Source organism: Mercenaria mercenaria, chromosome 2 (genome assembly GCF_021730395.1).
Source record: "Mercenaria mercenaria strain notata chromosome 2, MADL_Memer_1, whole genome shotgun sequence".
In the NCBI taxonomy this organism is placed as follows: Eukaryota; Metazoa; Mollusca; class Bivalvia; order Venerida; family Veneridae; genus Mercenaria; species Mercenaria mercenaria.
The window spans coordinates 24,200,101-24,222,824 of record NC_069362.1 but is presented as its reverse complement, the minus strand read 5'-3'; the positions used below and the strand labels follow the sequence as shown (position 1 = coordinate 24,222,824).

At 36.9% G+C, this 22,724-nt stretch overlaps 1 protein-coding gene across 1 annotated transcript in view; it reads left to right on the top strand.

Annotated features, from left to right (window-relative positions):
- The window catches only part of LOC123563521 (cytochrome c oxidase assembly protein COX18, mitochondrial-like), a 71,663-nt gene that overhangs the window by 11,482 nt on the left and 37,457 nt on the right, over positions 1–22,724 (top strand). The window contains exons 2-5 of the mRNA XM_045356362.2: positions 316–494; positions 4,894–5,062; positions 15,672–15,865; positions 20,822–20,975. Coding sequence (XP_045212297.2) covers positions 354–494; positions 4,894–5,062; positions 15,672–15,865; positions 20,822–20,975 — 658 coding nt within the window. The 5' untranslated portion in view covers positions 316–353. The remainder of the gene's footprint in view (positions 1–315; positions 495–4,893; positions 5,063–15,671; positions 15,866–20,821; positions 20,976–22,724) is intronic.

Sequence of the window (22,724 nt, the reverse complement as noted above, 5' to 3'; positions counted from 1 at the left end):
TATCTGCAGGACAAATGCAGATATTAAATTGAAACTTCACATGTGCCTTTGGGGTTATAAAACTATTTGATTGTATCCCATGTTCCTGACATGCATTTTGGTCAAATTATGACCCCTTTAGAACTTAAAACTTCTGGTTAAAGTTTTGCATGCAAGTTACTATGATCTCCAAAGCAAATGCAGATACTGGATTGAAGCTCTATAGATATTTTAACAGATAAATATATTTGAATATGGCAAACCGAATATTCGTATATTGATTTTCAGTATTCGTTCCCATCCCTAATAATAACATGCTCAAATTTATATTTTCAGGTGTTTGAAAAGGACAGTAATACTTGCTTGTTGTGAAAATGTTGTATCATGGCAGACATATTAAAACTTCATTTCATAGGCTTTCATCTTGTTTGTCAAAAACTTGGCAAAGATCCAGTTTAACCCTACAGCACATAAACACAGATGACGTCAATAGGAGGAAATACTCAGGCTTGTCAGTGAGTCTGGCTGTTTTTTAGCTCACCTGTCACATAGTGACAGGGTGAGCTTTTGTGATCACCATTTGTCCTGTGTCTGGCCACAATTTCTTGTGAACACGATAGAGGCCACATTTTGCAATAAATTTTGATAGAACTTGCACGCAACTTATATTGGCATAATATCTCAGTTCCTTCGAATACTGGCCATATCCCGTCATGGATTCCATCATTTATTATAGCCCCTTAATTTACCACAATAGAGACCATATCTTGCAACTGATTCTAATTAAACTTGCACATAACTTGTATTGGCATTATATCTCAGTTTCTTTCGGAAACTGGCCAGGTTCCATCATCAGTTTCAGAATTACGGCCACTTAAACAGCCAAAATTTGCTAATTTTGGCTTGTGAACATGATCAAGACTACATTTTGCAATTGATTTTAATTAAACTTGCACACAACTTGTATTGGCATTATATCTCGGTTTCTTTTGAAAACTGGCCAGGCTCCATCTTGAGTTTCAGAATTACGGCCCCTTAAACAGCTAAAATTTGCTATTTTTGGCTTGTGAACATGATCGAGACCGCATTTTGCAGTTGATGTTAGTTAAACTTGCACACCACTTGTATTGGCATATCTTGGTTCCTCTCGAAAGTTGGTCAGATCCCATCATGGGTTCTAGAGTTATGGCTCCTTAAAGGACCATAATTTGCTATTTTTGGCTTGTGAACATGATCGAGACCACATTTTGCAATTGATTTATATTAAACCTGCACACCACTTGTACTGGAATAATATCTCAGTTCTTTTGAAAACTGGGCAGATCCCATCATGGATTCTAGAGTTATGGCTCCTTAAAGGGCCAAAAATTGCTACTTTGGCTTTTGCAGCCATACAGCTACTTTATATACATACACAATAATATTGGTTCCTTTCGAAAACCAGCTTCTGTCATTGGTTCTAGACTTACTGCCCTTAAAGGGGAAAAATGTTCTATGTTAGCCCTTTCAGGCATATAGAGGTTTCATTCATGCTTTGACTTGAAATCAAAGAATAAGCTTGTTTACGCTGTAGGGGGCACATTAATTTTTTAGCTTGACTATTCGAAGAATAGGGGAGCTATCCTACTCACCCCGGCATGAGCGTTAGCGTGAGCGTGAGCGTCACAGAAATGTTAAAATTTGCATAAGTCCATCAAGATATTGCTTTCATATTTTGCATACTTGTTTACCATCATGACCCCAGTCTGTAAAAAGGAGGAGACAACTCTATCAAGCATTTTGACTGAATTATGGCCCCTTTTCGTCTTAGAATAATGTTAAAGTTTGCGTACCACCCCAAATATTTTCAAAGTCCATTGAGATATTGCTTTCATATTTTGCATACTTGTTTACCATCATGACCCCAGTCTTTAAAAAGGAGAAGGCAACTCTATCAAGCATTTTGACTGAACTATGGCCCCTTTTCGACTAAGAATATGCTTATTGTAATGTTAATGTTTTACTCATAGCTTATATTATACTATCAAGCACTGAGAATAGTTGAGCGTGCTGTCCACTGAAAGCTCTTGTTTGTTCTATCTTCATAAAACTTGTTCAGAATGGGGGGCATACTTTTAGCTCACCTGTCACATAGTGACAAAGTGAGCTTTTGTGATCACCCTTCGTCCGTCGTCAGTCCGTGCGTCCGTCCGTCAACAATTTCTTGTCTGCACGATACTGGTTTCATTTATGATTTTATTTTAACCAAACTTGCACACAACTTGTATCACCATAAGATTTCGGTTCCTTTCTTGAACTGGCCAGATCCCATTATGGGTTCCAGAGTTATGGCCCCTGAAAGGGCCAAAATTAGCTATTTTGACCTTGTCTGCACAATAGCAGCTTTATTTATGATTTGAGTTTTACCAAAACTGGCACACAACTTGTATCACCATCAGATCTTGGTTCCTTTCTTGAACTGGCCAGATTCCATTATGGGTTCCAGAGTTATGGCCCCTGAAAGGGCCAAAATTAGCTATTTTGACCTTGTCTGCACAATAGCAGCTTCATTTATGATTTGAATTTAACCAAACTTGCACACAACTTGTATCACTATAAGATCTTGGTTCCTTTCTTGAACTGGCGAGATTCCGTTATGGGTTCCAGAGTTATGGCCCCTGAAAGGGCCAAAATTAGCTATTTTGACCTTGTCTGCACAATAGCAGCTTCATTTATAATTTGAATGTAATCAAACTTGCAAAAAACTTGTGTCGCCATAAGATCTCAGTTCCTTTGTTGAACCGGCCAGATCCCATTATGGGTTTCAGAGTTATGGCCCCTGAAAGGGCCAAACTTAGCTATTTTGACCTTGTCTGCACAATAGCAGCTTCATTTATGATTTGATTTTAACCAAACTTGCACACAACTTGTATCACCACAAGATCTTGGTTCCTTTCTTGAACTTGCGAGATTCCTTCATGGGTTCCAGAGTTATGGCCCCCTAAAGATCCAGAATTGGCTATTTTGGCTTTTGCAGCCATATAGAGACTTCATTTATGGTTTTATTTAATACAAACTTCCAAAATATCTTCAACAACAATAAATCTTGGATTCCATGACAAATCAGATCCAATCATAGGTTCCAGAGTTATTTTATATCTGATTACCTCCCCTGATTGTAATCAGAATGGATTTATATCAGTAAGTACTTATAGGACTTATTTGAAATTTCATTATTGTCATTAGCTGGACTGAGCCAATCAGGGTAGATAACTATGGACTGATTTTATGTCAAATTACCTCCCTTTATTTCAAATTAAAATGGGTATATCTCCGTAACTAACGAAGATATTGATCTGAAATTTCATTTATGTCAACAGATTTATTTGGCAGATCCTTCTTTTGTTCACTTACAATAATTTTCTTTTTAATTACTTTTCTTTTACGTTACTATAAATAGCTTATTTTGAGTAACTTTTTTATTATTGGCTGTAGGGAAAAACCGAGACCACTTTTCTGTGGTACAACATGGATGGTGCCTCCATTTTTTTGGTGTATTTTGACATATCTGTACCTTTTAAGATATTTTTTCTTTTTGGTTAAATTTCTTCCCTTTGTTGTTCCTGTGCTTTGGACTTAGATATTTTTTCTGAGGACCTTCTTGTCCTCAAGTGCAATGATAACAGGTGAGCGATATAGGGCCATCATGGCCCTCTTGTTCAATTATTATGACCAATTGTCAGTAAGATTGGACCAAAAAACGTGGCATCTTGAGTGTAAACAAGCATTTTCTTTGATTTGACCTAGTGACCTAATTTTTTACCCCACATGACCTAAATATAAACTTGTTGATTCTATCTTTATGAAACTTGGTCAGAATGTTTGTTATCATAAAGTCTTGAATGATTTTAAATCTGGGTCATGTGGGGTCAAAAACTAGGTCACTTGGTCAAATCAAAGGAAAAGCTTGTATACATTCTAGATGCCACTTTTTTGCTCCAATCTTCTGGAAGTTTTGACAGAATGTTTGTTTTCATGAAATCTTGGACAAGTTTGAATCGGGTCATGTGGGGTAAAAAATAGGTCACTAGATCAAGTTAAAACAATGCTTGTGTACAATCAAGAGGCCACATTTTGGCCCAATCTTGAAAATTGCTCAGAATATTTGTCTCCATGAAATCACTAGGTAAAACATGTTTACACTGTTATGGTGTGTTACTCAGGTGAGTGACCAAGGGCTGTCTTGGCCCTCTTGTCTTTTTTTACTGCACTCATTCTTATTATTTCACCCTAAATGCGGTATCCACACTATCTTTTTCTTCGTGTCTTCTTTTCATTAGTAAATATGATTTGGTTTAAGAGTTTGCTATGCCTGTTAACAAATGGGATCACTACATAATTTGTAGCCCGCCCGCTTAGTTCAGTAGGTAAGAGCATTGGTCTACGGATCTCATGGTCGCGAGTTCGATCCTCGGGTGAGGCGTATGTTCTCCGTGACTATTTGATAAACGACATTGTGTCTGAAATCATAAGTCCTCCACCTCTGATTAATCATGTGGCGAAGTTGGCAGTTACCTGTGGAGAACAGGTTTGTACTGGTTCAGAATCCAGGAATACTGGTTAGGTTAACTGCCCACCGTTACATGACTGAAATACTGTTGAAAAACGGCGTTAAACCCAAAACAAACAAACAAACATAATTTGTTGAAACCTTAAGTAATGTAGTTTTCCTTGGTTAAATATGCCTACACTATCGGTTCCTGAAGAAGTTGTAGAGAGTTTTCAGGTAGTCTAGCTATATGAGCAAACTGTCAGTCAAAATGTCTTGTTTAAGATGAAGATACCAAGAATTCATTTACTTGTATGTATATCTTGATCTTGTAATAAATGTTTTTCTTTCAATGTTTAATGGAATTATTTTTTTGCTTTTTTCAGAGTCCTAGGTCAGGGCTACAGTTACAGAAGAGCCCTGGTAGTCCATTGTATCTGGCAGAGAGTAAAAGACACATTGAATATAACTTGTTCTATTTGCTTATACAAGGCTTGGAATACCAGTTTCTCTTTGTCAAAAGTATGTCTGGCTTGAATTGGTGTGCAACTATTGGTAAGTTTATCTTGTTAACATAGTGCTGAATGTGAAGAGCTACAATGCTTGTTTTTCAGATACATATTTCCATCTGTCATACAGTAATATTAGACTTTTTGGGAGATTTAAAGTTTACCACATTTAAACAAAATGCTCAAGGTGAGCTGTTGTGACCGGTCATTGTCCGATGTGCGTCAACATTTGCCTTGTGAACACTCTAGAGGCCACAGCTGTGGCCCAATTCAATGAAACTTTGGTCAGAATGTTTGTTTTGATAATCTCTATACCAAGTTCAAAACTGGGCCATGTTGGATCAAAATCTAGGCCACTAGGCCAGATCAAAGGAAAAGCTTGTGAACACTCTGGAGACCACAATTTAAGTTTGAAACTTTTGAGAATTTGTCAAAATGTTAATCTTGATGTTCTCTGGGTCAAATTTGTATCTGGGTCATGTGGAGTCAAAAACTAGGTCACTAGGTCAGATCAAAGGAAAATCTTGTTAACACTTTGGAGACTGCAATTTAAGTTTGAAACTTTTGAGAATTGGTCAGAATGTTTGTCTTGGTGACATCTAGGTCAAGTTGGAATCTGGGTCATGTAGGGTCAAAAACTAGGTCATCCTGTCAAATTTAAGGAAAGCCTTGTGAACACTCCAGAGGCCACAGGTATGACTCAATCTTTATGAAACTTTGTCAGAATGCTTGTCTTGATAATCTCTATATAGGTTTGAATCTGGGTCAGGTTGGGTCAAAAACTACGTCAGTCAGTAAAATCAAAGGAAAAACTTTTGAGCACTCTAGAGGTCGCAGTTGTGACTTAATCTTTATGAAACTTTGTCAGAATGTTTGACTTGATGATCTCTAGGACAGTTCGAAACTGGGTCATGTGGGTTTAAAAATAAGGTCACTTGGCCAGGTCAAAGGAAAATCATGTCAGCACTCTAAAGTCCATAGTTCATGTTTGAAACTCATGAGAATTGGTTAGAATGTTTGTCTTGATTACCTCAGGGTCAAGATGGAATCTGGGTCATGTAGGCTAAAAAACTAGGTCATCTGGTCAAATCAAAGGAAAAGCTTGATAACACTCCAGAGGACACATTTAGGACCCTATCTTTATGAATCTTGGTCAAAATGATGATCTTGTGTGAAGTCGTCTGTCATCAATATTTGTGTTTAAACAACATCTCCTCCAAAACAACTGAATGGATTTTGATGAAACTTGGCCATGAAGTTCCTTAGGTGGTCCTCTACAAATATTGTTCAAACGGTTCAGCTTGGTTGCACGTAGGGGCAGCCAAAGCTAAAAATAGAAAAAACTTCGAACGACTTATCCTCCTAAACCTATGGTCCGATTTTAAAATAATTTTACACAAATGGTCCTTTAGTGACCCTGTACCAAGATTGTTCAAATTTTACCAATTTGTCATAAAAAAACATGGCCACCATGGAGCATGGCCACTTTTCCCTATATGTATATAGTTGAAACTTTGTTGTGTGAAGCTGTTGACCCAAATTTAGAATTATTTTTTCTGCAAATGGTCCTTGTGTCACCCTCTACCAAGATTGTTCAAATTATACCGATTCATCAAAAACATGGCTACCAGAGAGTCACTTTTCCATATATGTATATAGTGGAAATTACAAAAATCTTGTATGAAACTGCTGGCCCAATTTTAAAATAATTTTACGCATATGGTCCTTGTGTGACTTTCTACCAAGATTGTTTAAATTATTTTGATTTGTCAACAAACATGGCCGCCAGAGTGCGTGGTCACTTTTTCCTATACAGTCTAACCTGCATTAGGCAGTCAGCCAAGGGATGCAGCCAAACTGGCTGCTTAAGCCAGGTGACCGCTGATAGAAAGGGCAGCCAGTATATGTACATGTATGTATAAAGTAGAAACTTCAAAAATCTTGCTTGAAATTGCTGGCCTGATTTTAAAATAATTTTACACAGTTGGTTATTGTTTGACCTGATACAAATATTTTTTTCCGATTCATAAAAAACATGGCCACCAGAGGGCTGGTCACTTTTCATAAATAATTTCTTTAAACAATATCTCCTCAAAAACCACTGAATGGATTTTGATGAAATTTTACACAAATGATCTCTTGGTAGCCCTCTTTCTAAGTTGTTTAAATGGTTCCGGTTCATTTTTTAAGTCAAAAATAGGTTTACAGTTATCAGACTTTAAAAATCCTTTTCTCTAGATCTCTAGAGCTCGGTGGTTCTACCCAGGTGCCCACTTGTGATGAAATAATGCATGGAGGGGCACCTGGGGTCTTCCTCCACCATCAAAGCTGGAAAGTCGCCGTATGACCTTAAACTGTGTTGGTGTAATGTTAAACACCCCTCCCCTCCCCCCCCACCAAAAAAAACAACTGATGTTTGGCATGTGATATAAGTTTTACTCTCTACCATACTTATCAGAATTAGTGTCCTTGGGAAAAGGACATACTTTTTGGGATTGGGAATATAGCCGAATAACGGCTATAAAAACGGCCGAAAAATAACCCTGACCAAAAATATGTTTCGGAACCTATTCTAAGTATACCGCATTTTGATTTGAAAAGTATGACCCTTGACCCGAATCACGTGAATGCTGTCAAAATTGCAGCCGATTTAATTTTCCAAATAGCAGTATCGATAAAAGGCTTCGTCTTGAACACATACAACGTACAAAAGGGTCATGATGACCCTGGATCACTCACCTGAGTAATATGAGCTACATGTTTCAAATGTCAAACTGATGATTTTTTGAAATTTTTTGGAAGATTTTCTGATCTACAATCAAGTAACCCCTGGGGTGGGGCCAATTTTACCCTGGGGGTCATGATTTGAAAAAAGTTTGTAGAAGTCTACTAGGCAATGTTACATATCAAATATCTAAGATCTAGGCCTTCTGGTTTATTTTTATCAAATTTATGAAGATTTCCCTATGTACAATCAAGTAACCCCTGGGGCTGGGACAATTTGACCCTGGGGGTCAAAATTTGAACAAATTTTGTAGAGGTCCTCTAGGCAATGCTACATGTGAAATATCTAAGCTCTAGGCCTTTGGTTTATTTTTAGAAAATTTTGAACATTTTTCTATGTACAGTCAAGTAACCCCATGGGTCGGGGTCAATTTGACACCAGGTGTCATGATTTGAAAATGTTTTGTAGAAGTCCACTAGGCAATGCTACATGTCAAATATCTAAGCTCTAGGCCTTCTGGTTTATTTTTAGAAATTTTTTGAAGATTTTCCTATGTAAAATCAAGTGACGCCTGGGGCGGGGTCATGATTTGAACAAATTTTGTAGAGGTCCACTAGGCAATGCTACATGTCAAATATTTAACCTCTAGACCTTCTGGTTTATTTTTAGAAAATTTTGAAGATTTTTCTATGACAATCAAATCAAGTAACCCCATGGGGCGGGGTCAATTTGACTGAAGGGGGGGGGGGGGGGGGGGCGGTTGGGTCATGATTTGAACAAATTTTGTAGAAGTCTACTAGGCAATGCTACATGTCAATTATCTAAGATCTAGATCTAGGCCTTCTGGTTTATTTTTAGAAATTTTTTGAAGAGTTTCCTATGTAAAATCAAGTGACCCCTCGGTCAGGGTCAATTTTGACCCCGGGGGTCATGATTTGAACAAATTTTGTAGAGGTCCACTAGGCAATGCGACATGTGAAATATCTAAGCTCTGGGCCTTCTGGTTTATTTTTAGAAATTTGTTGAAGATTTTCCTATGTAAAATCAAGTGACCCCTGGGGCGGGATCAATTTTGACCCCGGGGGTCATGATTTGAACAATTTTAGTAGAGGTCCACTAGGCAATGCTACATGTCAAATATCTAAGCTCTAGGGCTTCTGGTTTTTGAGAAGAAGATTTTTTAAGATTTTCCTATGTAAAATCAAGTGACCCCTGGGGCGGGGTCAATTTTGACCCCGGGGTCATGATTTGAACAAAATTGGTAGAGGTCTATTAGGCAATGCTTCACACCAAATATCTAAGCTCTAGGGCTTCTGGTTTTTCCTTTCAGTTGCCATGGCAACCAGAGTTCTGCATGGAATTCAATTCTTTGAACAATTTTGAAAGAAGGCCACCCAAGGATCATTCCTGTGAAGTTTGGTGTAATTCTGCTTAGTGGTTTTCAAGAAGAAGATTTTTTTAGAAAATGTTGACGGATGGACGACGGACGACGCACGACGGACATTGAGCGGTCACAAAAGCTAACCATGAGCCTTTGGCCACTGGTACATTTGTCACAAATAAGGAGAAATAATTCAAATGTTTGCAGTCTTAATGGGGTATAGCCTCAACAAACATTTTATGAAAAGGATTCATTATTCTAGGCCATATACTTTTTGAGCTAAGAATCACAAACAAAAAATCCACTATTTTGGCTATTCCAAGAGCCGTAACTTTGTAATAAATGCTAAGATTCTCAGGAAGAATGCCAAGTGTGCAAGGACACATCATGATAATGATCCAAGCAAGGTTTCATAAATTTACATCAAATTCTTTTTGAGCTAGACACATAATTAGGTGAAAATGGGCATTTTTGACTATTTCAGGGGCCATAACTCAGAAAATAGGGGGCGGAGCCAGATGAAAAATAGGAGGTGCGCGAGTTCATATCATGATAAAGACTCATGCAAGGTTTCTTCAATTTATATCAATTACTTTTTGAGCTAGGCACGTCACAAGGTGAATATGTGCATTTTTGACTATTTCAGGGGCCATAACTCAGAAAATAGGGGGTGGAGCCAGACAAAAAATAGGAGGTGCGCAAATTCATATCATGATTAAGACTCATGCAAGGTTTCATAAATCTATATCAAACACTTTTTGAGTTAGGCGCATCACAAGGTGAAAATGAGCATTTTTGACTATTTCAGGGGCCATAACTCTGAAAATAGGGGGAGGAGCCAGATGAAAAATAGGAGGTGCCCAAGTTCATATCATGATAAAGACTCATGCAAGGTTTCATCAATTTATATCAAATACTTTTCAAGCTAGGCGCGTCACGAACTTCAGAAGTTATTGTGGCACTAAGAATTTGACTAAAAATCAGTACACAACTGATTTTTAGTCAAATTCTTAGTGCCACAATAACTTTTATGTTCAAGAGACACACCATTTGATATATTGTAAAAACTGATATACATCGTTCAGCAAGCAAGTCAGTCCCAGAAACTTACAGAATGGTCAAAATTTCACAATCTATAGCCTAAAAAATGATATTAATAATGTAAATGATTTATTTCAAAAACCATTTTCATGTTCAACAATGATACCAACAGCAGACATACGGATGTCTCAAAAATAATATAATATGTATATTACACATGAATATCTGAACATGATACACAGCTTGCCAATTATCCGAATCATTTTATCCGAATGTTCAAACCCCTTGATAATGAAAGTGGTCACAAGAAACTTGTGACAACAACATAACATAAATTATGTGATAATACAGATGCAAATAATTATTTTTATTGTGCCCCCCCCCATGAGTGGTGGGGGCATATAGATTTGGTCTTGTCCGTGCATCCGTCCGTCCGTCCTTGTCCGTCCGTCCGTCTGAAGTTCGTGACGCGCCTAGCTTGAAAAGTATTTGATATAAATTGATGAAACCTTGCATGAGTCTTTATCATGATATGAACTTGGGCACCTCCTATTTTTCATCTGGCTCCTCCCCCTATTTTCAGAGTTATGGCCCCTGAAATAGTCAAAAATGCTCATTTTCACCTTGTGACGCGCCTAACTCAAAAAGTGTTTGATATAGATTTATGAAACCTTGCATGAGTCTTAATCATGATATGAATTTGCGCACCTCCTATTTTTTGTCTGGCTCCACCCCCTATTTTCTGAGTTATGGCCCCTGAAATAGTCAAAAATGCACATATTCACCTTGTGACGTGCCTAGCTCAAAAAGTAATTGATATAAATTGAAGAAACCTTGCATGAGTCTTTATCATGATATGAACTCGCGCACCTCCTATTTTTCATCTGGCTCCGCCCCCTATTTTCTGAGTTATGGCCCCTGAAATAGTCAAAAATGCCCATTTTCACCTAATTATGTGTCTAGCTCAAAAAGAATTTGATGTAAATTTATGAAACCTTGCTTGGATCATTATCATGATGTGTCCTTGCACACTTGGCATTCTTCCTGAGAATCTTAGCATTTATTACAAAGTTACGGCTCTTGGAATAGCCAAAATAGTGGATTTTTTGTTTGTGATTCTTAGCTCAAAAAGTATATGGCCTAGAATAATGAATCCTTTTCATAAAATGTTTGTTGAGGCTATACCCCATTAAGACTGCAAACATTTGAATTATTTCTCCTTATTTGTGACAAATGTACCAGTGGCCAAAGGCTCATGGTGAGCTTTTGTGACCGCTCAATGTCCGTCGTGCGTCGTCCGTCGTCCATCCGTCAACATTTTCTAAAAAAATCTTCTTCTTGAAAACCACTAAGCAGAATTACACCAAACTTCACAGGAATGATCCTTGGGTGGCCTTCTTTCAAAATTGTTCAAAGAATTGAATTCCATGCAGAACTCTGGTTGCCATGGCAACTGAAAGGAAAAACTTTAAAAATCTTCTTCTCAAAAACCAGAAGCCCTAGAGCTTAGATATTTGGTGTGAAGCATTGCCTAATAGACCTCTACCAATTTTGTTCAAATCATGACCCCGGGGTCAAAATTGACCCCGCCCCAGGGGTCACTTGATTTTACATAGGAAAATCTTAAAAAATCTTCTTCTCAAAAACCAGAAGCCCTAGAGCTTAGATATTTGACATGTAGCATTGCCTAGTGGACCTCTACTAAAATTGTTCAAATCATGACCCCCGGGGTCAAAATTGATCCCGCCCCAGGGGTCACTTGATTTTACATAGGAAAATCTTCAACAAATTTCTAAAAATAAACCAGAAGGCCCAGAGCTTAGATATTTCACATGTCGCATTGCCTAGTGGACCTCTACAAAATTTGTTCAAATCATGACCCCCGGGGTCAAAATTGACCCTGACCGAGGGGTCACTTGATTTTACATAGGAAACTCTTCAAAAAATTTCTAAAAATAAACCAGAAGGCCTAGATCTAGATCTTAGATATTTGACATGTAGCATTGCCTAGTAGACTTCTACAAAATTTGTTCAAATCATGACCCCCAGGGTAAAATTGGCCCCATCCCAGGGGTTACTTGATTGTAGATCGGAAAATCTTCCAAAAAATTTCAAAAAATCATCAGTTTGACATTTGAAACATGTAGCTCATATTACTCAGGTAAGTGATCCAGGGTCATCATGACCCTTTTGTACGTTGTATGTGTTCAAGACGAAGCCTTTTATTGATACTGCTATTTGGAAAATTAAATCGGCTGCAATTTTGACAGCATTCACGTGATTCGGGTCAAGGGTCATACTTTTCAAATCAAAATGCGGTATACTTAGAATAGGTTCCGAAACATATTTTTGGTCAGGGTTATTTTTCGGCCGTTTTTATAGCCGTTATTCGGCTATATTCCCAATCCCAAAAAGTATGTCCTTTTCCCAAAATGAGTGCAAAAATTCCCAATCTACATTCTGAAAAAAATTTCATCAAAATTGCACAAAAACTGACCAAATTATGGACAATTTTGTAATGGAAGTCTGTTAAAGAGGTTGTACAATGTGAAATAAGTGTACGAGAAAGTGCTTAAACACATCCTTACTATATTCTATGGGACTAAATATTTCCCAATCTGGAACATTTACGTGTCAAAATTCCCAGTTTTGGGGGTATAGGCTATGTTCCCAAATTAGCTAGAAAAAACCCTGTTGGTATCAAATTAAAAATAAATATTGAATTTTTCAGTTATGTATGAAGACTTTCGGAAAAATAATTTCCCTGCGTTGTGATTTTAATCAAATTTTCGCCGAACTATATAAAGGTCGGCCCACATTAAAAATTCAAACTCCTACTGAAAGATCGACCGATCAGCTTTCATGTGACATTAAAATTGTGAATATTAATTAGGTCTTTGGTACCCGCATGTGTCGGTAAAACATGCATGTACTTTGTATCTCGCTCTATGAATAATGATTTTATGAACAAATAATTCAAGTGACTGTCTGATATTGAGCTTTGATATCTAGAGCTTTGATAATTGGCATGTGATATAAGGGTTTGACTCCCTGCTATTGTCCAAATTGTTGCCATAAGGTCAAAAATGACCACACCTCCTTTGTGACATGTACAATACTATAGGCTGTGAAAATCTTCTTCTTTGAATCAATAATAGCTCAAGAGCCTTGATATTTGGCATGTGATATCATAGTTGAACTATCAACAGTAATGCTTCAAATTATTGCCCTAGTTTCAAAAATGTGTGTGACATAATATATATATATATGATATAGTAGAGATGGTACCTAAGGCTACGCATTCAATGCAACAACAACAATCCAGGTGCAAAACTGAAGTTCATATCGCTTATCTTGCACTAGCAATATTTGACATAGCACCGTACAGTAAATACAGGGATTTTTGACAGAAGCATTGGCTTCGTTGTTTTTTTAGCTCACCAGAGCACATAGTGCTCAGGGTGAGCTATTGTGATCGCTCACCGTCCGGCGTCCGGCCGTCCGTCCGTCCGTCCGTCCGTCAGTCCATCGTCCGTCCGTCCACACTTTCCTTTAAACAACATCTCCTCCTAAACCAACAGGCCAATTTTGATGAGACTTCACAGGGATGTTCCTTGGATGGTCTTCTCTAAAAATTGTTCAAAGAATTGAATTCCATGCAGAACTCTGGTTGCCATGGCAACCGAAAGGAAAAACTTTAAAAATCTTCTTCTAAAAAACCAGAAGCCGTAGAGCTTAGATATTTGGTGTGAAGCATTGCCTAGTGGACCTCTACAAAATTTGTTCAAATCAGACCCCCGGGATCCAAATTGACCCTGCCCCAGGGGTTACTTGATTTTACATAGAAAAATCTTAAAAAATCTTCTTCTCGAAAACCAGAAGCCCTAGACCTTAGATATTTGACATGTAGCATTGCCTAGTGGACCTCTACTAAAGTTGTTCAAATCATGACCCCCGGGGTCAAAATTGACCCCGCCCCAGGGGTCACTTGATTTTACATAGGAAAATCTTCAAAAAATTTCTAAAAATAAACCAGAAGGCCTAGATCTTAGATATTTGACAAGTAGCATTGCCTAGTAGACCTCTACAAAATTTCTTCAAATCATGACCCCCGGGGTCAAATTGTTACTTGATTGTACATAGAAAAATCTTCAATATTTTCTAAAAATAAACCAGAAGGCCTAGAGCTTAGATATTCGACATGTAGCATTGCCTAGTGGACCTCTACAAAATTTGTTCAAATCATGACCCCCCAGGGTCAAATTGACCCAGCCCCAGGGGTTACTTTATTGTACATAGGGAAATCTTCATAAATTTGCTTAAAAATAAACCAGAAGGCCTAGATCTTAGATATTGGATATGTAACATTGCCTAGTCGACTTTTACAAATTTGTTCAAATCATGACCCCCGGGGTAAAATTGGCCCCGCCCCAGGGGTTACTTGATTGTACATCGGAAAATTTTCCAAAAAATTTCTAAAAATCATCAGTTTGACATTTGAAACATATTACTCTGGTGAGCGATCCAGGGTCATCATGACCCTCTTGTTTTTGTTGATTAGCTAAAGAAAGGTGATTGTCATTTCTTTTTAACTAACACAACCATTTTATTGCTACTAAAAAACGTCTGCATTATATTAACAGAAGTTTCCGTAGAGGCAGATTCCACAAGGTAAATGCGATTCCACATGCCTAGGTCAATATGCAAATTAGGTACATTTGTAAACACAAGGTGTGTGTCATAAAAAGTGAAATAACTTCTTTCGGCACAGTTTTTGGCATGGTTTTTTCATGACCATCAGATAGAATATATATTTTTATATTGCTCTACTTTTAACTCATACATTTTGAGGCCTTGATTATTTTGGGCAAACAGATTTTTTAAAATGTTGAGGGATTCAATGTGGTAAAACTCTTAAAGTCTATTTATATTTTTTCTCACAAATAATGTTTTCTTTCCTATGATCATACCGTACCTGTAAATTATCGGCAGTAATGAATAAAAAAATTGTCTTTGAATTATTTTGTTTGAAAATGAAAGATAACGCTAAACTATTTTGTTTGAATGATTATTCATAGATCTTGAAGTAAACTATATTTTTGGGAAACTCATCCGAATCTATGCATACTTTGTTCACATAACTAAATAGTCCTAGAATAGTTATCTGTTACTGGCTTCACTTTTCCAAGTAGGTACAAATTTTTCAGATTAAATATTGCCTTTCAGCATGAAAAATGAAGTATGAAAGTTAAACCATTATATAATTGAGGTACTCTGGTATTAAGTTTTCAACAGAATGTAATATCAGATGCAATTTGAATTTTAAGGTACCATCTCTAAATATAGGGTAACATAGAAGAAACATAACTCTGTACTTGTACCATTATGATATACAAACACACTTGGAGCCTTGTACACAGGTGAGCGCTTTAGGGTCAATGACCTTCTGGTTACTTTTTCTTTCTTCAGTACTAATTGTTTCACAGGGATTCTTAATTGATTTTTCAGTGTTATGTACAATGCCATACCGAGCAGCTCTTGCATGGTTTTTGAAGAAAAAAACTGCTGAACAAATGTATGCAAACAGCCATGTTAATGAAAACCTGCTGCCAGCTTTACAGAAAAAAGAGTTGAAAAAGTTTAACAGCGGAAAATACAAGCATCTGAACGAAAAAGAGAGAAAGAAATTGTTTACAAAAAATGTAAGGTTAACCACAATTTTCATTGCAATTGCTTGATTGTACTCCATCCTGAGCTTCTGTGCTAATGTTAAAGCCATCATTGATGTCATTGCTTTTTCAGAATAGTGTTTTGTTGCAAGTTTCTCAATTTCAATGCAGGGTTTCAGAAAGCCCATGTCTGGAGTCTGGGGCTACCAGCAAATTCTGTCGAGCTACTAATTTTTTTTCAGAGCATGCCCAGCAGGCTATCTTGAAACTTGATATCAAATATCAATACTCTAGTTTTCAAATATAATTTTAATATTTGTCAATAATCCCATTGTTTATCGTGAGATACAAGCCTAAGACAAATTATCTCACCACCTCACATTTGGCAAACAATCATTCAATCGTACCCGGAGGCAAATGTTTATATAAACATGTGCATGTGAGATTTTAGACTGATTCAATAACACCAAAGTCACTGATCCATAGTGTTCAAAACAATAGGCAAACCAGTCTTAAAAGTGTGTCATTTTACCGTCACCTTTCAAAGTGTACTTTCCTTTTCGCTGACCTCAGTATTTAGGGAGCCATGAGAAGAGAGAGACAGGTGTTAGACACATAATCAAATATTTTACTTAATAGGCCTATATATGTATATAAAGATATACATAGATAAGCATTTTAAGTAAAATATTGCATTATGTGTCTAGCACCTGTGAGGACAGTTTTTTTTATGCCCCCGAAGGGAGGCATATAGTTTTTGAACCGTCTGTCCGTCTGTCAGTCTGTCTGTCCGCAATTTTCGTGTCCGGTCCATATCTTTGTTATCGATGGATGGATTTTCAAATAACTTGGCATGAATGTGTACCACAGTAAGATGATGTGTCGCGCGCAAGACCCAGGTCCGTAGCTCAAAGGTCAAGGTCACACTTAGACATTAAAGGACAGTGCATTGATGGGCGTGTCCGGTCCATATCTTTGTCATCGATGGATGGATTTTCAAATAACTTGGCATGAATGTGTACCACAGTAAGACGACGTGTCTCGCGCAAGACCCAGGTCCGTAGCTCAAAGGTCAAGGTCACACTTAGACATTAAAGGATAGTGCATTGATGGGCGTGTCCGGTCCATATCTTTGTCATCGATGGATGGATTTTCAAATAACTTGGCATGAATGTGTACCACAGTAAGACGACGTGTCGCGCACAAAACCCAGGTCCGTAGCTCAAAGGTCAAGGTCACACTTAGACATTAAAGGATAGTGCATTGATGGGCGTGTCCGGTCCATATCTTTGTCAACCATGGATGGATTTTCAAATAACTTGGCATGAATGTGTACCACAGTAAGACGACGTGTCGCGCGCAAGACCCAGGTCCGTAGCCCAAAGGTCAAGGTCACACTTAGACGTTAAAGGTCATTTTTCATGATAGTGCATTGATGGGCGTGTCCGGTCCATATCTTTGTCATTCATGCATGGATTTTAAAATAACTATGCATGAATGTGTGGCACAGTAAGACGACGTGTCGCGCGCAAGACCCAGCTCCGTAGGTCAAAGGTCCTAAACTCTAACATCGGCCATAACTACTCATTCAAAGTGCCATCGGGGGCATATGTCATCCTATGGAGACAGCTCTTGTTTTTATTACGAGGCAGTTTCATGCATTCATTGAGCCTTTTTGAGTCGGCTAAAGGCTGAAAGCCTTTTGACGAGTCCTTGCTATCCAACGATTCTCTAAATGGACCAAATAACACAGTGAAGGGATGTAGTTCCATTAGATTTCTCAAACTTCAAACAGTTCACTGCATGAATGAAGTTAAGTTGTGTCAATTCCCTTTGCTATGACCAATATACGATGTAATCTGTCATATTTATGACTTGTAATTGTGCAATACTCGAATGTAACTTATTAAGCATAAATGTGCATTTTAAGAATTGCGCAGGCTTACAGCGAAAGACAAAAAATAGTTCCACAGGGCTCCAGATAAGATGCGTATTAGCGTAAATTACGTATAGAAATAATGCAAATACGCATGTCTAATAATTTCTAAGCGTATAAAAAGGTATATAAAATTACAGAAACGCACACAATGCTTTTTTAAAAACAAAATCTGAATCGTCTGGATGTGTTAGGTAACATAGCCGATCAGCCTTAATTCTCCCACATTGAACGTAAACACGCATCGTATGATTTTTATAAACTTTGCGTGGGTTGAATTTTGCAGTCAGTAAACGGATAAATTATCGGAAGAAGAAGCTCTTTCTGGTTTGTTTAGTTACTACTGATATTAAAAATGATTTTAATTCTTATTTTTCGAGAAATAAACAAATCGGCGAAACATTAAATTGTATTTTCTTGTAGTTTTTGAAATCGAAAGTAGATCGTCTATGTTTGGCTGCTTTCACGAAACGAAACAACTTTTTTATGAAAAGATTTAAATAAGAGGTAATTTAACCATAAACTTCAATGTCAGATATTGCCAATTGCTGCTAAATGTCTTCGTATCATCACAATTTGTAAAATATATTGTTCAAACTGGAGAAAACTGGAGAAAAGTGTAATCGTATCCGGATATAATATTTTGGGTAAATATCGAGCTGTGTTATGAAATTTTAAGAAAAAAACTAAAAACAAACTGAAACTGGTAGACTATACTGTCAGTACATCAATCATTAGCCGACTCAGGCCATTCAGGCCTTTGATAATTTCACAGAGAATTTCTGAGAAACATAAATTTGGATAAGTGCCAAGAAAGCACACTGGCCATAGATTTCACAGAAAACGGTGGTTCAAACGCCGCGGTGGTGGAGGATTCGTTGCAGAAGTGATGGGTAAATACGGCCTGGTGAATGTTTTTCTGCAGTCATCGGTTAATTTTCTAATGTGTTTATCTTTATTTGTTCACATTTGGCTGGAAACAACAAGTGAGGCAGGAGCCCACATAATGTACTCTACCAGACACAAACTCTTGTTCAGTACAAGTCCTTGCTATTTATGATGATGAGGGACTGTTTGATAAAGTCAAATATCTCTGTTACTTTCAAAGATATTGACTTGAAACTTAAAACAGTTATCAACTATCAAAGTCTACACCAGGAGAAACAATGCCCATAACTCTGATTTGAATTTTGACAGAGTTATGCCCCTTTTTAACATAGAATTTTTGGTTAAAGTTTTTGATAAAGTCAAATATCTCTGTTACTGTCAAAGCTATTGACTTGAAACTTAAAATAGTTATCTACTGTCAAAGTCTACACCAGGAGAAACAATGCCCGTAACTCTGATTTGAATTTTCATGGAGTTATGTCCCTTTTTAACTTAGAATTTTCAGTTAAAGTTTTTGATCAAGTCAAATATCTCTGTTACTATCAAAGCTATTGACCTGAAACTTAAAAAAGTTATTTATTATCAAAGTCTGCATCAGGAGAAACAATCCCCATAACTCTGATATAAAAATTGATAGAATTATGCCCCTTTTTGACTTAGAATTTTTTGGTTTAAGTTTCTGATAAAGTCAAATATCTCTGTTACTATCAAAGCTGTTGACTTGAAACTTAAAACAGTTATTAACTATCAAAGCGTTCACTTCAGAAACAACCCCATAACTTTTATTTGAATATTTCAGAGTTATGCCCCTTTTAACTTGGAATATTTGTTTTAAGTTATATAAAGTTTTTACTAGCAAAGCTCTAATTTTGAATTAAGCACTGAGAAAAGTCGAGCGCACTGTCTTAGGGACAGCTCTTGTTAAGGTCCACTGTTTCTTGAAAAATATAATCAAAGCATTGAGACGTCTGGTGGTTGCGAATTTTCTATTTAATGGCAACTCAGTGTCATTCATTTACAGCTAGGATAAAGCAAAAAGCATTTACATTTTGTGTATTGAAAATGTCATGTCACCTGTACAAAATGTAACTTTATGAAACAAGAACATATCAGCCAAATCGATGGATGCTCCCCCAAAATATGCATTATTTATAACATATTAAAAGAACTAAAGTGAAATTCACTGATGATAATAGCGCTATAATTTACTCATGTTGAGTAATCAAATTGCAGTAACCCAATCTGAACGAAACATGAAGATAATATATGCATCTCCTATTGGGGAATTCCAGCAAAGTGGTTTCTGGGGAATACTACGGACAAGAAATTGTACTAGAGTATACCTGATCTGTTGGTTACACTTTATTGGCATCAAGGCAAAAACGCCAATCTAATAAATATACTAGTCTTGCTACCAACTAGATAATCTTTTTTTTATAAAAAAATAATTCTGTAGAAAAATCTGACCTCATCAGTCCTTCTTTGTTTTGACAAGACAAGGGACAAAATTACACAAAATTTGAATAGTTATCTCCTATGTCTGAACACAGACTATAAATATACATGTAGAAGAAACAAATACAAATTGCCTCATAGCTAAGATGAACTCTGCCTGACCTTACATAAACTAATCAATATTGCAAGTTGTAAATCAATGATGGAAGCATGGGCTGGAATACCTTATTATTGATAGGTCTTTTATAATCTAAATGGTCAGTGTAAATGGATTCAGGTTAGTACAGCTTGATTATTGGAAATGCACTTTTCATGAATGGGACTATTTTGTGTAGTACATGGACATCCTTTTGGTTTGTTTAAGTAAAATAAATATGCTATATGATTGTCAGAGTCTCATTACTTTCGAAGCAGGGTAAACCTGCAACCAAAAACTGGTGCTTCGAAACTTTTTACACTTTACATCATTAGATGAGTAAGTAGGCCAAGAATCATAACCCTCACAAAGTCTTGCAGATTGTCAGAATTTTGTGGCCTTTTTAAACTTTGAATAAGATTCTAGAGGTACGTTCACATAGGCACTTCCTTCATTGCTAAGCATTGAATCATTGTCTTGTTTGCTGTTACTTATCAAATAATTTAATTCTGAAAAAGTAATACCAGGTACAGTTGTATCTTAAATACTAAAGGCATGTATTTGTATGTTACAGATGAAATACCAACAGAAAAGATTATATGAGGAGCATAAAATTAATGCTTATGCTATACTTATCTACGGTGCAAGTCCATTGCCATTTTGGATTGCCAACAGTTTAGCAATACGAGGTCTCTCTGGTGCTCAAGTTCCACATCTGGCTGACATTGGTAAGTTCAGACATTTATAAATTTAGGATAAGCTTCTGTTACCACTCCCTGTCTGTCTGTCTTCTGTCTGTCAGTTAGCTATTTTCTTTAAACAGTATTTCCCTGTAAACCGAATAATGATGAAATTTGGCTTTGATTATGCTTAGATTGATTGTCCTCTTTAGAATCGTTCGAGGACTCATGGTTCAGCTTGGCAGCGCATAGGGACTACCAGAGCTAAAAATAAGAAATCTTGCAACAACATTTTAACAGCTAGTCTGATTTTGAAATAATTTCACAAAAATCTTTGGTTACTTGAAATGATGAAAACCTGGCTACTAGGGCTTGTGGTCACATTTCCCTAAATGTATATTGTCAGGACCTTGAAATATATTGTTATAAACTGTTGGGCCACTTACAGTGTAATTTCACAATGTTCTTTTGTTGACCATATACATGCCTGGAAAACAACAGAGCTACCTCTTTCAGAGGTATACAATAAATCACTCTGTCGCAACTTCCGAGCTAGTGCATGTAGCGATAGAAGAACATCAACAAAGGTGAGTGTTTTTAGCTCACCAGTCATGTAATGACAGGGTGAACTTTTGTGATCATATCTCAGTTCCTTTCGAAAAGTGGCCAAATCCAATTATGGGTTCCAGAGTTATTGCCCCTTAAAGGGCCAAAATTTGCTATTTTTGGCTTATGAACACGATAAAGACCACATTTTGCAGTTACCTTTAATCAAACTTGCACACAACTTTTATTGGCATAATATCTTGGTTCCTTTCGAAAACTGGGCAGATCCCATCATAGGTTCCAGAGTTATGGCCCCTTCAAGGGCCAAAATTTGCCATTTTTGGCTTGTGAACATGATAGAGACCACATTTTGCAATCAACTTTAATCAACTTGCACACAACTTGTATCGGCATAATATCTCGGTTCATTTCGAAAACTGGCCAGATCCCATCATGGGTTCCAGAGTTATGGCCCCTTAAAGGGCCACAATTTGCTATTTTTTGGCTTGTTCAGTCATATAGAGACTTCATTTATGGTTTGATTTTATACAAACTTGCAAAAAATCTTCAACAACAATAAATTTTGGATTACATATTGAATCTGTCAGATCCAAACATAGGTTCTGGAGTTATTTTATATCTGATAACCTCCCCTGACTTTAATCAAAATGAATTTGTATCAGTAAATACTTGTAAGTACTCATTTGAAATTTCATTATTGTTATTAGTTGGACAATCAGGGTAGATAACTAAGAACAGATTTTATGTCAAATTACCTCCCTTTGTTTCAAATTAAAATGGGTGTATCTCAGTAACCAATGAAGATACTGATTTGAAATGTCATTTATGCCATCAGATGGACTTGGACAATCAGGGTAGATAACTTTTGACTGACTTTATGACAAATTACCCCCCTTTATTTTATGTAAATGAATACACCTCATCAGCATCTAATGAGATTGGTTTTAAATGTTATTTAAGTCTTCCAGGGTAAGGAATAGTTATGCTAGTACAAAAATGCAGCATTTGAGACAAACTTGGTATGGAGATTAGCTATGACTAGTATGGTATCCATAGGTCAAAAGGGACTGTTACAAGAAAATATTTATCCTGATGATATTTAAAGTGTATGCCTAGGTGATCTATGTCAAAACTTGATCTTATCATTAACAGCAATGGTACCTAGGTGAGCGATATAGGGCCATCATGGCCCTCTTCTTATTAGCTCACCAGAGCCAAAGGTTCATGGTG